At 44.6% G+C, this 15,361-nt stretch overlaps 2 protein-coding genes across 9 annotated transcripts in view; one reads left to right on the forward strand and one right to left on the reverse strand.

Moving 5' to 3' along the window:
* Positions 1-639, reverse strand: part of SIDT1 (SID1 transmembrane family member 1) — a 37,286-nt gene extending 36,647 nt beyond the window's left edge. For all 6 annotated transcript variants that reach the window (XR_009743516.1, XR_009743515.1, XM_061454215.1 and 3 more), the window contains exon 1: positions 485-639. The gene's annotated coding sequence lies outside the window, so the exon portion shown is untranslated. The remainder of the gene's footprint in view (positions 1-484) is intronic.
* Positions 640-6,225: 5,586 nt separating this feature from the next.
* The window catches only part of LOC133269658 (E3 ubiquitin-protein ligase TRIM45-like), a 40,300-nt gene continuing 31,164 nt past the window's right edge, over positions 6,226-15,361 (forward strand). For all 3 annotated transcript variants that reach the window (XM_061454200.1, XM_061454201.1, XM_061454202.1), the window contains exons 1-6: positions 6,226-6,661; positions 7,092-7,139; positions 8,100-8,240; positions 12,393-12,495; positions 13,255-13,376; positions 15,052-15,149. In XM_061454200.1, coding sequence (XP_061310184.1) covers positions 6,386-6,661; positions 7,092-7,139; positions 8,100-8,240; positions 12,393-12,495; positions 13,255-13,376; positions 15,052-15,149 — 788 coding nt within the window. In that variant the 5' untranslated portion in view covers positions 6,226-6,385. The remainder of the gene's footprint in view (positions 6,662-7,091; positions 7,140-8,099; positions 8,241-12,392; positions 12,496-13,254; positions 13,377-15,051; positions 15,150-15,361) is intronic.

Here is a 15,361-nt window from a genome sequence, read left to right on the forward strand (position 1 = left end):
CCTACAGGAGTGTTAAAGCGTGGGAAATGGTATTTTAAAAGGCTTATTAACTGCACAAACACACACACCCCTTTTATATAGATATATGTATTTTAGATAGTACTATTATCCTCTTAATTCCCTTCTAGACTTTAAGCCCATGTTGCTGCTGGCAGCACTGGCTACCAAACCCCCATGCGGGAGGCTGTACCGCCCACCCTGTGTCCTCTGGCCCCTCAGCCCCGTGTGTCCCGGCCGTGCCAGGGAAGCCGGCGGGAGGACGAGCGGAGCCCACCGGTGCACCGCGGCCGGCTCCCGCGGCGGCAGGAGGATGCAGGCAGGACCCCCCGGCCGCTGAGGGGCAGCCCGGCCCCCTCCCGCAGAGCGGCGGAGACGCAGCGGCGCCGGTTCCCCCCACCTCCGGCCACATCGGCGGGAAGAGGGCGAGGGGCCCCGGTACACGTCCCTGCCGCGGGGAAGCCGGCGCTCCGCGGGAAGCTCCTACCTGCCCAGGCTGGCTGCGGTAAGCGAAGGCGTAGACCCGCTCCGCGCTGATGTTCACGTTGCCCCGGTAGACACGGCCGAAGGCGCCGGGTGCGGGGCTGCCCTCGGGGCCGGCCACCGCCGCTGCCGCCGCTGCCCAGAGCAGGGCGCAGAGCGAAGCCCCGGAGGCCGGGGCCGTCCCCCGGGCCATGGGCTCGTCCGCGCCGCTGCCAGTCCCACGGATCAACCTCACGCCGGCCGGCCGACCGGTGAAGCACCCGGACCCACCTCCCGCCAGCTGGGCGGGCGCTGAGCCGCTGTATTTGCAATTTAAATGAACAGCTCAGCCACACGAGGGGGGAGCAGTCCCACACCCCTGTCCAGAGAGGGACCCTCTGCAGCCCGGCCGGAGGCGAAGGGGAGGGAGGAAAGGGAAGGGAGTCCGGCGGGCTGGCCCCGGGGAGGAGGGTCTCCTGCCTGTGCCCGGCCCCAAATTCTGAGCCGGCTTTGGCAGATGGTTGTCAGGGAGCATTTCCCCCTGGGGAGCTGTGCTGTGAGCTCAGGGGCACCGTCAGGCACATGGATACGGGGCCGCGGCAGCAGCATCCGCGGGGCTTCAACACTCCCAAGCCCACCGAGTCAGCGCTCTGCCGGCTTGCACCTGCAATGTATCTTGCACGGGGCCGCCCCCAGCCTTCATTTTTGGCTGCTCGTAACTTTGGGATAAATGCCCTCGTCTTTTAGTTCTGTCCGAAGGTGTGAGAGGCTGCAGCAAAACGTAATTTCGTTAATTCAAGCATGGCTTGGTACATCTTGCATTCTTTGAGTCGTTCGTGAAACTGCTATGACTGTGATACCCTTAACCTTTTTCAGCAAGGTGGGAGAGATACTGTTGGGCTGCGAAAGCTCCAGGGGTCTCTTGCATGGCTTAACCCTTCTGTGTTCTGCTGAAAACACATCTGGGAAATGTGTCACATGCCATGGCAGAGATGCACTTCTAAGTCAGAGAAGATAGATCGTTACTAGAAGGCAACCAGAAAGGTTTTTCTGACTGAGGATGAACTTGCAGGAGACCCCGTTTTATAAAGCCAGTCTGCAGTCTCCAACGGTGGTGATGCTGGCCACAGAAGTTTTACAAGCTTAGGTTTTGGCTTCAAGACTGAGAGATTTCCTGGGGGTCACTTGGCATCTTCAGAGGAAAAGTTGCAAAGCTCAGTGAAAAGAGCCAGCATGTGTTACGCTGTAGTTTTGATCTTCGAGCCTTTGTGTGATATCTGCCAAAAGAAACAAAACCAAAACAGTTGTCAGTGATTTCCAGTGTTTGTCCTGAAGCAGGCTGCTGTTCAAGTCACCCTGCCTTTTCGCAGAATCCCAGGAGGGGGTAGCATTGAGGGCAAAAACATATTTGGGCTCTGCTAGAAGATGGACACTCAAACAGGAAGGTTTTGCCTCTCAGCCTGTATTATTATGCTGTGCAGACCAGGAGACCTGTGCAATGTCACCTCTGAGCTCTTGTGACTCTGTCTTGCCTCTTACTGGGACACAGTATGACCTGTCCTGAGGGGACTTCAAGCAGTGGTGGCACTGGGAGACTTGTGGCTTCCCTTCCTCACCCTGTGGAGCCCTGAGCTCCTGAATCTATAGCTCCCTTCTCACCCACTGCCCTCTGGCAGGGTGAGCAGCCCTTTAGCAACATCTTTTCCCAGAGAAGAGAGGCTTCATGCAACAGGAGGAGGTATGGCACAGGGAGAGCACATCAGAGCCATGACAGGTTGCTCAGAGCAGTATGACAGATGGCACAAGGCCAGTATTCTGCAAATCAAGGTAGTTTTGACTGCTGCAAATGATTTTTGTGTCATTTGGTGCTGTGTGTATTTCAAATTGGGAGATCACTGTGTTATCAGTGCACTGTCCCTTCCCAGTCATGCTGTCCTCATGATGAAGAAGTGGCTTTTTATATAGTCCACATTTTCCAATGTATAATTACAGATTTCTTAAAGTACTTGCCCTGAGAGGATATACTTTTTGGTATCTTACCAAAGGCTTCACATTTTTTTCTTGTTTTAAATTTGAGAATTCAGCTTTTAGAAGTGTAATACTTTGTTCTTGTCTTCACTGAGTTTCATCTCACCGGTTTGAGGCTCTTTCTGCCATTTAGTGATGTTCAAATCTTTGCCTCCAAAGTGTGGTACTGCCTGACTCCCTGTTATTTGCAGAAGTTTGACATCAAAGGTCAGTCACTAGTTAAAGTAATCAACCCTAGCAGACAGATCAGATCTCATAATTTGATGTACCTTCCTATAGACAGCAAAATAGCCACTGCTACAGTTTGGGAATTGTTTTTAAATGATACATACCTCTCATGTTAATACCACCTGAGACCTATTTGCCTTTAGGAGGGTGGTGTTCCAGGCAATGTCAAAAGCCCTACTGAAGTCAAAAGACATTTCATCTATTCCTTTCAGGACCTACTTAGTCAGTTATCTCAGCAAAGAAATAAATTAGGTTACTTCGACATAATTTGTTCTGGACAAATGCACACTGCCTGTTTCTCATTACTTTATTGTTATTTAATTGCTTGCACACTGATTGCCGAACAGCTTGTTCCATTATCTGTTCAAATAACAAAGGGAGGTCAGTTGCTTTATAACTCTTCACTCAGACCCTTTGATAAAGACGGGTATACTGTTTTCCCTTTTCACTTCTACTTGGATCTTGTTCTTAAATGGCAGCATGTATTCTGGAAAAAAAGAACTAGTCCTGTAAGAGACAATATGCTGATCTAGACAAACCATGGGTCTGAGGAAGTAGCCTGGTATTCCTGTATGTGCCACAATACTCTGGCATCAGGGGACAGTGAGGGCCAGCTGCTCTGTAAAGGACAGGGAGCTGAGTGCTGGGACATGGCCAGTGGAGCACAGACCTCACTGGCCAGGGCCTCATCCCACAGGATCTGTGCAAGGTGAGCAGGGCACGCCTAGAAACGGCAGCTGGGGTCAATGGATAGTCCAGATTGCTGGACAAGTACAGGGTGACGGGATAGGTCTGATGAGTCAGGTCAAGCGACAGCAGTTGGTGCTGGACACAGCCCCATGATCAGCAGGCAAGTCCATAGCAGTGAGGCAGGTCTGAGATCTGGCCAAGAAGCTGGTCAGCAGGTCCAGGGAGATACAGGCCTGGCTGTCACAGAGCTGCAGTGGTAGCTCAGGCAGAGCCCAGCACCAGAGCCTCCTTGAGGTCTCCCTGCAGCCCTGCCTCCAAGGTCGCTGCAGGGAAAGGGGCAGCCCTCAGCTGTACTATCTCTGTACTATCAGTGAGCCCAGGGTGTCAGACCTCCAGGAAGGGGGTGATGCTCTCAGGGCCCTTGCCTCTGGCTGTGTGTGGGGCACGTATTTCCCAATGTGGCCTGTTTTTCCAATATAAGCAAATCCTAGGGTTGTGAGTGTTTCAGGAGAAGGAGGAACTGTGCTGAACCAGAGGCTCACAAGAGAGTGGGTTTGGTGTTTTTTTCCCTTTTATTTCTTCTTTCTTCTTTTTTTTTTTCTTTTTTTGCTGTAGCACAGAAGTAGAAAATCTCGTTGCTACTGGGGAGAAAAAAAAACAAACCAACACAGCTGAGAAATTACATTTCTCCTGGTAACCAGGGCTGCAAAAACATCCAAGATAAAGGAAACATCTTTGTTACAAAGGAATTCCCCAAATCATACTAGCTTGGAAGGGGGTGAGAAGGAGTATAAATGTATAACAAACCAAATGGTTTGGTTTTAAATCACTGCTCTTTGAGTATGTTGTCTGCATCTTATGTAAGCTCTGCTGTGAGTTAATAGATGCTGTAGATGCTCAGCTGGCTTCTGCAGAGATAAAGCAACATTTTCAGACTTTGCTGTAGATGCATGTGAGGACCAAGAAGAACTCAAGGGTAAACAGGCTTTTACAACATCTGATAGGACCTGCTCCCCGTTTTCTTATAGGTGGCTGAAGTGTTTGAGAATAGGGTGGGTGAATGAGAAATACCTCTGTCTTGTATTAAGTATTTAATGTTTATATTTGATTGTTAATAATACTCGCAGAGAGGTTTAAGGGGTTTCAAAGTGGATGGTGTGTTGATCTATTTGTGACTTTGTAACTTTAGTAGACCTTATTCTTTAAGACAGTTTAAGTCCATATAGAATCATAGAATCATAGAATACTTTGGGTTGGAAAGGACCTTAAGGTCATCTAGTTCCAACCCCCCTGCCATGGGCAGGGACACCTCACACTAAACCATGTCACCCAAGGCTCCGTTCAACCTGGCCTTGAACACCGCCAGGGATGGAGCATTCAACTTCCCTGGGCAACCCATTCCAGTGCCTCACCACCCTTACAGGAAAGAATTTCTTATATCTAACCTGAACTTCCTCTGTTCAAGTTTTAACCCATTACCCTTTGTCCTGTCACTACAGTCCCTAATGAAGAGTCCCTCCTCAGCATCCCTATAGGCCCCCTTCAGACACTGGAAGGCTGCTATGAGGTCTCCACGCAGCCTTCTCTTCTCCAGGCTGAACAGCCCCAACTTTCTCAGCCTGTCTTCATATGGGAGGTGCTCCAGTCCCCTGATCATCCTCATGGCCTCCTCTGGACTTGTTCCAACAGTTCCGTGTCCTTTTGATGTTGAGGACCCCAGAACTGCACACAATACTCCAAGTGAGTCTCGCGAGAGCAGAGCAGAGGGGCAGGATTACCTCCTTTGACCTGCTGGTCACACTCCTTTTGATATTAGGAGAGAACTCCAGGTACACCCTTGATTCATGCTTTTTGGCTCCAAATTTTCAAGCAGGGATTAATTAATCCAGTTCATTCCCTTGCACATGTGCCTCAGAGCAAGGATTTGTTTTACCACAGGTGTTCATATGTTCAGTTTCAGGTTGTGAATGGTATCTATGTCTAGTGCCTAGGCAGAAACTGAAGTTCAGATGCAACCTCCAGTATTCACGAAGACTTAGCCACGTTTGCAGCACTTCAGCACAGGCAACTGCTGATAGTATTTCTCTGTCACTTTTTTCTCCCCTCATAACTTCAACCTTTTGTATCACATGCAATGCAGTTCCTTCCCTTGGCATATTAACCCTTCACACCTTCACATGAATCTTCCCACAGTGATGTTGGTAAAGCCAGAACAGGATAGATGAGGACCTCAAGCACCAGGAAACCCTGGTGAAAGGGAGTTTTTAAGGAAGGAGTTTTGAATGAAAGGCTGATCAATCCTATGTCTTCACTTTCCAGCTCCCACAGACAAAACACTAAGCTCATACCGTAATACAAGATGTTAATTCTAACCCTTCAGGGTAATTTACATCTCCAGGTATGTGACAGGGAGGTGGAGGAGCTGTTGCTTTTCTGTGGGGCAAGTCTATAGGAAATACACTGTGTAAGTTAAATGACTTGTTTAAAAACAGCCAGTTGCTTTGTGGAAGCCAGAAATTCCTTGTGGATATGGAAGTACACCCTTCCCCAGCGGCATAGCTAATGGGATCTATTCATTAATACACCGAGGGCCACTCTTTAATCTGATGGGCTCTTAATGTAATAGTTTGTGTGATGTCCTGCTCTCAGTCGTCCCTAATAGGACCTGAAATACATATTGTTGCATGGGGAAGTTTCCAAGGCTTCCTCAGAAGAGGCCTGGGAGGGTGTTTGCAGTGAAGAGGGCTATAAATGAAAGGAAAATTAATGCCGGAGGCGGAAGACACGGCTAATTGACAGCGCTAGGAGTAGCTCGTGGATTTTCCCTGTGGAGTATAAAGAACCCTGTCCATACAGGGCTGGAACTGCCAAGGCGCTGCCCTACTTCAGAGGCGAGGGAACCGGGGTTCCCTCTGCTCCCCTGCGGTACTGCCCAGCGTGGGGGGCAAGGCAGCGGCTGCTTCCCCACAGCAAACCGGTGATGGGAGGGGAGCCGCAGGCACCGGCGATACCCAACCCCCTGGAGGGGCCGGCGGGGGGAACACGGCGTGAGGTGAGCGCCAGCGAGGACGGCGGGCGGGTAATGGCGCCGTCCCCATGGCAACGGCGGGAGGCTCCAGCCGCCGCCGCGGTGCCGTTGCGTTCCCGCCCCCTTCCCGCGGCGGGGCTGGTCATGTCGCTGCTGCGCGGGCCGAGGCCCCGCGGCGCCGGCAGGAAGGGCCCTAGGAAGCCGCTGCCGGTGAAGCGGGACTGGGACGTAAGTGCTTCCCCCTCCCCGGGCCTGCTCCCGCATGGGCGGTGTTTCCTTGCGGGCAGCACGGCGGGCCCGGCGGCGGGGTTGTTTGAGCCGGGTGACGGGGAAGACGGAGCTAAGGCCTCTGGCCGGCTGGGGAAGGGCCAAGGAGTCTTCGTGCCCAGCGAGGTGCTGGCTGGGGGGGGGGGTCACATACGGGACGTTCTCGGTTTGTGTGTGGATTTGGCTTGGTAAGGGTGTCGGTTTTGCTGTTTGCCTGCCTCGCTGACGGTGGAATGCTTTACAGGGGCTTAAAAATTCACAGCTCTATACTGTATATGATAATTATATTGCAATTTAGAGTTTCGTTTTGTATTTTTAAATGAAAGTTGAAAAAAACCCTAGTTTGTACTCGGTTCTGGCTTTTGATGTGTTCTGTGGTTCCTGTTTGCAGAGCACCGTCCATGATCTGACAGTCCACCGTGCAACTCCTGAGGACATTGTAAGTGTAATAGCAGTTGCTGCAGCAAGGAGATTTAGCTGGTTATCTGACATAAATGTTTACCATACTTTGGGGGATATTTCCCCCCCGTTTAAGCTTTGGAAAATGCTCTCTCCTTAGTGTTAGTTCTCTGTTCATGATACCATGCGTCCCCCAGCTCTGGTGGTTGGTGGTTTTCAGTTTTGTGTTTCCCTGGGGAAGCAGTAGCCATCATTTTTATTTCAGTAAACTGTATCCCATCATAAAATCTCAGTGGGTTTTGAAGTTAAGTCTCATCTCTGCTGGAAGGCCTGAAAGCCATGCTTTATTTTAGGAATCTCTCTAATTCAGAGTGTACTCAATTTTCATTTAATGGCTTAACGTAACTTCTTTATACTGAAAGGCCTGCTCATCACAAAATATGTAAGCTCTATTTCATTTTCCTTGATCTCACTGATTACCAGGATGGAATAGCAATATGAGATGTTGTTGCTTATGAATTTTGACAGGTTAGTCAGGACAGAGGGACACAATAGCAGAGAGAGGCCTGGTTCTATAAATGGTTGACTTCAAAGCTTCCAGACACTTTAGTAAGTGTTAGAAGAGAGAATATTGCTGGTGACTGACAGTGTTAAATCGGGAAAATGCATTATGTCTTTTTATGTGCATTAGAGGTAAAAGTGTTTGGGTTTTTTCTCCCTCTACAGCTGAGACAACTCTTGCTGAGTCAGTGGTGTGGAGCAGGTGAAAACTATGAGAATTTTCCTATTCGTCTTCAGACCCACTAAATTTGACTGGTACTGATGGCATTGTAAGCTTCTAGATGCTTGTGAGGCTGTTATTGGTACTACCATGAAGTTAACTTAAACAGTATTCAGCGAATGAATGATAAAATCAAGAAGAGCTAGTTAGCATCACCCTGCAAATTCTGCTTTAGATCATCCCTTGATTTTTGAAATGGTTTCTTTCATGTTTATGTAGCTGCGTCGCCATGAAATACACAAGTCAAAAAACAAAGCACTGGCGCAGCTGGAACTGCAAGAGAAAGCACAGAAAAGAAAATGGAAGAAGCAAAAGGCCACTGATTCCTTGGAGAAAAGAAAATTGATTCTGATGCGTGAGGTGAGAGCTAAACCCACACTTTCAGCCTGCTGAAGATTATTTGCAGCAGTAGTGGAAAACTGCTCTTGCACATAGGTCAGCATTTGCTCCTCTTGTTGGATAACTTGACTTTGTATATGCATACACTCTCCCTCCTCTATGTGCTGTGTGTATGCAGTGATTGGTATAGGCTAACTCGTCTACACAATTGTACATTTGATCCTTGTTGCCTGGCTATGCCCTGTGTAATTTGCAGGCCTCCTGGCATCTCAACAGTAACTGTTTGCAGAGTTAAACTCTGTGTTGCGAAAAGTATCTATTCCTTGTGTTCTTACTGCTATCTTGCCCTTTCCTCCTCCTCTCTAGTATTTTTCTTTGATGGAAACATCAGTGTTTCTGGGAGGGACATCCTTATCTACCATAGCCGTTATAAACAGAGAAAATGCAGTCATAGAGGTTGAAGGGGCGAGGCAAGAAGTTGGTAAGAAAGAGCTTGTCTGGAAGGAAAATCAACACAACAGAGGTTGAGGAACTGTGGCTGCTAGCAGACAAGCTTATCATCTGGGAATTGAAAAGGTTGTTCTCTAGGCAGTCTGAAGCACTCTGACTGAAAATGTACTGCTTTAACTGCTTTTAAATACTGAACTGTAGCAGGAAACCTAAGCTTAGCTAACAGACAGTAGATGTCCCTACCTGGAAGATTTCAGTGGTAGACATCCTTTTGTTTCGTATACCAGACAACTCCTTGCCGTATGTTACAAAAACTAGTCTCAAAACATGGTTGTTAGCTTTCAGACCTCATCAGCACTTGGACAACCTGAGAATTTTCTTGTTGGTAGAAACTGCTAATGAACAATGTTTACCTAGCAGTTCAGATAAACATGATCTGGTAGTGGTATAAATGTGCAGTGAGTTAGCCGTCACAGACCCCTTCTCTCTTTCAGTTCCTCTGCATTTTCAGAAGTCTTCTTCTGATCTCTCAGAACATTCAGACATAGAAACAAATTTAAGTACTTGGAATTGAAGTTCACCTTCTAGTTTCCTGTTTGACACCTGCTTCTTTGCAATCCTAGTAGAATTTTTGTGTTAAGGATACCATGCTGATCAAGCCTCAAAAATTAATTTTTACCTTTGTTACCTTCATATTTTTCTGCCAAGTGCATTTTCGTGGAATATTCAGAAAAGCTACGGGCTTTTATGCAGATTTCTCTAATGTAGTAGAAAGTTAGTTTCAATAAGACTTCCCTGCAGAAATAAATGATTTATCACAAAGTTAGGTTTGATAGCTATCCCGCTACAATTTGGCTGTACTACCTGTTACGTGATTTTACTCATTTCACAGATGTAGAACTCATCGATAGTCTTCTGAAGTTATTGCCAGTTCTAATGATAATGCACAAATATCAGTTCTTCCTGAGTGGCTTTGCCCTTCATACTTAAGAGGTTAGTTTACTCAACATACTGTATGTCTACTTCTGAATCTGAGAAAAGATGCTTCCAGACAGGAGGACAACAGGAGATGATGCCAGGCAAGATAAAACCCATCTGGCTGTTGCTGTTTGAAACACTGGCGTCTTCTTGAGTGGAGAGAAAAATGAAATAGATGGAGGAGAGTCACCACTTCTTCCTGTCTGGAGCTTTAATCTTGTTGATTACTAGGTCCTGTTGTTCAGAGTAATTGGGGGGATTCTTCAGTCTGTGTCTCCCAGTACAAGACACCACTGTGGACTGTCTCCTTGTCTCTCTTACCTTGGTGATCTCTTTACTGCTGTGATTGTAGCTTCCTAAGCCTCTTGAATCCTACTCAGTTGCAACAGACTCAGAGGCAAAAACTAGGAAGGTGCTGCTGCTAGTGTGTGTTTATTCTTGTATTTTGAAAAGTTATGAAATAGATAAGCAAAATTTTAATATTTTGGGATTTGTCTGCCTAAAAATCTGAACGAAAAAAATAATATGAGCTTGCCCCTGTAACTGTGGATTGTGGATGTGGAGGTGCCACATATGTTAATTTGTTGCACTGAAGGGTAGGTGGTGAATGGATTATCACAGTGGGGAGGTTTTAGGATTAGTCCAGTCTTTAATAACAATTTAAAGAGAAGATGAATTTTAAGGAAATTCACAGCTGATACTAAACTGAGAGAAAGTACAGCATTTGTCAAGGGCATGTAAATGAGCCCAGAGGGGTTAGAAGGAGATACCAGATTGTTTTCTGCTGGTCTAAAATACATGTGAGCTAAGCTAACTTGGGAACAATGTTCTGAAATGTTCATAATGTGTTCATCAGCAGGGTGAAGCTTCAGAAGCTGTGATGCTGAAAGAGGTCTAGTAGGGAAAGTGAAAAATGAATTGGGATAGCTTTTGTCTGATTAAACACACCACCTTAGTTTTAATTGCTTTGGGGAAAGAAATTATGTTTTGGGACAGGTAAATTATTATTTCCATGCCTTCCCTGTCTTTCTTGCATTCTTCTTCCTTCAGATCTGGCATAAGTTTGTCTAAAAACCTGCATTGTTTTGACATCAGATGGTGGAATGGAAAGACTAAGTTTAGTTGTGTTCAAGTGTGAAAGTCAAGTAGTGATTTGGGAAAATAGATATGTGAGATGATTGAATATTCACTGGTTTGCTGAATTGCTTATGAGGAAAAGTATAATGTCGTGCAGTGTAATTCAGGCTCAGAAGATTAGAAAGACGTGGAAAGTAGGTATGTGGGGAAACTTCTTGACATAACAAAGCATACTAAGGTACGGGAGTGGGCAGCAGGTGAAGCTGCCACTGCCCAGAATTTTTTGAATGAGGCTGAACATAAACCAGCAAATTTATCAATGGACATTGACAGAAGCTTAGTGGAGATAGTGGCATATAGTGCTGTGAAACTGCTGCAGACAAGTCCCTGTTATGATTCCTGGGAGAGCAAGAAAGCTCACTCAGTTCTCTAATCTTGAGTAGGAGAGCATACATACACCTGTCTTTTCTGCAGGATCTTCTGAAGTGCTTGCGGCCTCTCCAGCTAAATTGAATTAACCACAATGAAGTGGAGGTCACTCGCACATCTGGTCTCTTCTCGGTCATACAAGAGTAACTACCTTCTTCCCAAGTTGTGGGGTGTAATTTTAATAAGTTGAAATTTCCAGCTTTGTGAAGAACACCGCGAGTCAGTGAGGAGTTTTAAATTGTGTTCAATTCAAACTGGGGACACATGAAGCCGTTTTCCCCACTCAGCTCTATTTCAGCTCACAGTAGCTGAATGCCTCTTGCTTTGCACTTTAAGGCCTCTGTGGTGCCAACGATGGACTTCAGATGCTGGGGGAGGGAGACCTTGAATACAGGATCTGTGCCTTGTGAGAAGTGTGTGGAGATTCCCAAAACATCTTCCGATGCCAGATGTAGTCAGCTGTGTTTATGTCTGTTGAAACTTCTGTGGTGGTCAGTGGCTTAAGTTTTTCAGCAGGATTTTCAGTAGTCAAGGCTGAATGAAGCAAGTCTGCCTGAATTGGTTTGGATCTCACCAAACAGTACAGTTTTGGTTGTCTGTCAGATGTAGATAAGTGTTCTATGACTTGACAGTATCATTATCACATCTGATTGTTATCATGATCAGATGTAGATAAGGGATTTTGACTCAGTATAATTATCTGATAATTGTCTTTTTAATAATGTTATTTATATATTATAATTAAACTATCATCTGATAATTATTATCAGATCATAGGATAGTTAAAGTTGGAAAGGAGATCTAGGTAAGTTTTCTTTGACTCATCATTACATCTGATAATGATACGTGTAGAACACTTACTGACAACTCAGATCAAATGGGTTGCGGATATATACTGGGTTTTTTTTTAATCACCAGCTCTATGTCTTTGCTTTGATGATTGTGTCAAACACTCCTGTGTTTGTGTCAAGCTGAAAGGAGAAGAGAGAGGATTAATGAGGAAGAGTCAGTGCAGATGTGGGCCCCACAAATAATGACTGTTTAATTTTTCCGAAACCCAAGAATGAAGGATGTTTTTCTGCTCCATCTTAATCAGGATCTAATTGCACAGTACAAATTTGCAAACATTGTCTTGTTGGCTGTTCTCTTGCTAGCTGTCAAAAGAGCAATACTAAAAAAAAACAAAGGAAAAGTTTGTCTGCTTAGTATGGAATATTTCCTTATATGCTATACTTTCAGATCCTGTCTGATCAATACCAGTTGCAAGATGTATTGGAGAGAACTGATCAGGTTATAGCTGTGGCAAAAGACTTGGTTGGGGATGCTCCTCGCACACGAACAGGTAGACCATCTTACTTAAATATGGTAGCACATTTAAGGTTATCTCCTTGCTTTTCCTAAATAGTCTCACTTTGCAAAGTGTTACTTTTAACTGTTTTCATCTCCTCATGTGACGTAGTACATCAGATCCTGTTCATGTTGGATAAAACACAGATAACACCTCCCATGGCAGGGTAGAGCAACCCATGGCTGATTATGCTGCTGTACTATGGAATTGTGGACCACTTGTGGAATTTCAGATCATTTAGTTTGAAACACCTCATGCTTACTGTTTCTCACAGCCAAGCTACTGGCCTGTACAAAGCACCAGTCTGAGCCACTGTAGTAGTTTTGATGGTCATTACCACGTTGGTTGACTGCTTGGGTACTGTGGAAAATTCATCAGCAATTTGTGAGCAAGGCTTTTCATTTTCTTATCCTGGTTTGTGGGTCTTTATGCTGCTGAAGGCAGGATTGGCTGTTTCCATGTGGAATGTTAAACATAGGTTATTTTCTCTGTAGGCTGTCATATTCTTTGTTTCATCCTACATGCTGCTTCTGCACAAATGTATTCACATAGATGAGAAGGACAAAAGCCTGGTACGTGGCCAGATGTATTAAGATAACAATATAGTTTGCCTTTGGCAGTTGCTTAAAGCATTGTACATCCCTGTGACCCTTTTTGTGATAAGTATGGGAACTTGCTTTTTGGTACAAAGTCTTGTTACATACTACAGACCGAGCCCTCTATGTTCTTCCCTGTTTTGTCTAATTCCTCTAGGTATCCCTAATGTAACAATGGCTCCTAACTGTGACCTAGAATCATCTCAAGGACCCATTGTACAAAGATGTGATGCTCCCACTCAGCTTTCCATCCTTAGCAAATCTGTCATGCGTTCCCAGGTAATGTGTGTCCTGTTCTGTGCACGTCCTGTGGCTTTTTTGTTTGCACAAAGGAAGAATATTCAAAGGCAGAGTTTCCAAGCAGAAACCTGTCTTCTGTGTGTTGTATACTATGTTGAGAACGTATGTAGAAAATTGTGTTAAATGGAGCTGAGTTGGTTTTGTGAGACTCTGGGAATTGTGATTTTTGATTTCTTAAACTTCGCATATGAGCAACAAACGTGGCATAGAAGTGCCCTCATGTTAGCATGCTCTCTCTTTGCAATCCTGGAATTAACAACGTGAGAACAAATTACAGACTAAGGCAACTCTTCTGTCACTTAACTAATTGTTACATACTGAAATGTATGTATATTTCAATATTTAATATGTTTATATATATACGTATAAATAGTATATTTAATATATAAAACATACCTCTGATTTTCTAATTATGTCTGCATATATAGGGACGTAGCCAGTTGGGCTCGAATTTGTTTCTGACAACACATGTACATGTACTCCAGTTACCTCCACTGTCTTGGTTAGTCCTACAAGTTAAAGTTTTAATACTTCACAGTATTTTACAATTATTTAGATCTGTTTAAAAAGTTTTGAAGGTGTTTAAATTTGTTTAAAATTCCATTTAGGTTGACCTTGTATTCTGTTTTCATAATGTGAGTTGTACCAGGAATGCTCACTGTGGCTTGAGAACAGGCATATGACACTCCCAGAAAACAGCTCACTGATGAAGACAAAAAGAGCTATGCGAGCACAAGTGATGGTGTCTTATTCTCATGGTTCTCTAATCCTGTTTCTGACTTGCACAAATATCTGCAATTGGAGTTGCAGTACTTCTCTGTCAAGTATTTCAGTGTGGTATTTGGTTTGGGTTTTTTTTTTAATATGAAGAATTAAGTGTAGCATCATTGGTGAGCTGTGTGTCTGAATGCGTGCTGTAGGATAAGCTTACACTGTGCAAAAGAAACACTTACCGAGAGTTGTCTGCTGAACTTCTGTGAGATTTTCTTGTCCTTATTTGCCTACAAAAATCATAGTTAAAGGCTCTCTGGTGAAGCCTATCTGGAAGCATAGAGATCTGGTATTTTGAAGAACCCTAGTTCCCAATTTGATTGCCTGTTTTCCTATGAATGTAGGGCATAGAATTTTATCTTGCTCTGGTTGCATTTCACACATGGAATATAAATGTAATTTTACAGCTGTCATTGCAAAGTTGTTTAGTTTGTAATTTCAAAAGGCTGGAATTGTAGAAATGCTGTACTTTAAGTTGCTTTTTCTATCCTCTGCCTGCTATATCTCTGTATTTGTTTTGGTGCAGTCTTTAAAGCTTTTTTTTATCCTACAGTGTGTGTGGTCTTTCTTATTTAATACAAATAATAAAACCCAATATTGGAAATTGAATTAATCACTTGCAGTGATATTTTCAGAGGCAATTGTTAGTATCAGGATTTCATAGGTGCTGAAGTCCCCAAAAATTCTTGCCACAGAGGACTAGATTTCTCTTTGTTTTTCTTTTTTTTCTTGTTTTTCTTCCTAATTTCATTGCAGAAGTGGAGACTGGAACAAATGTTTTTTGTTTTTCTTGGAAACAAAGATTTATCTCTAACTTATTCCTAAAAATAAACTGAAATTGCTCTGAAAGTCACTTTTGTTTCCTTTGTTGTCTCCTGAAAAGGCTCTTAATGAAGTTGAAGAGGAGGCATCATCAATCTGTCAATCGGAAGATGGACACAGTGACTCTCTGCGTTTCAAATCCAGCATCAGTTCTGACAGGTCAGTACAAATATATCCTGTCAGGTTTCCACCTCCTTAACACTGGAAGAAGATTTTTTAATCTTTAAGGTGTTGCATGGTTGTAGTTAAATTAGTTTTTCATTTTTCCCTTGTCCTCCTTTCCTGACCTCAGAATTCCAGGGAAAGCCTTCCTTGTAACATTCAGAGTGGGAATTAATTTGAGGAAGGAACTCACCTGAGCAATTACAGCT

The sequence above is a fragment of the Pezoporus flaviventris genome, unplaced genomic scaffold (assembly GCF_033815535.1).
Source record: "Pezoporus flaviventris isolate CSIRO_AGI_PZ_B2104156 unplaced genomic scaffold, CSIRO_AGI_Pfla_v1 ptg000015l, whole genome shotgun sequence".
Classification (NCBI taxonomy): domain Eukaryota; kingdom Metazoa; phylum Chordata; class Aves; order Psittaciformes; family Psittacidae; genus Pezoporus; species Pezoporus flaviventris.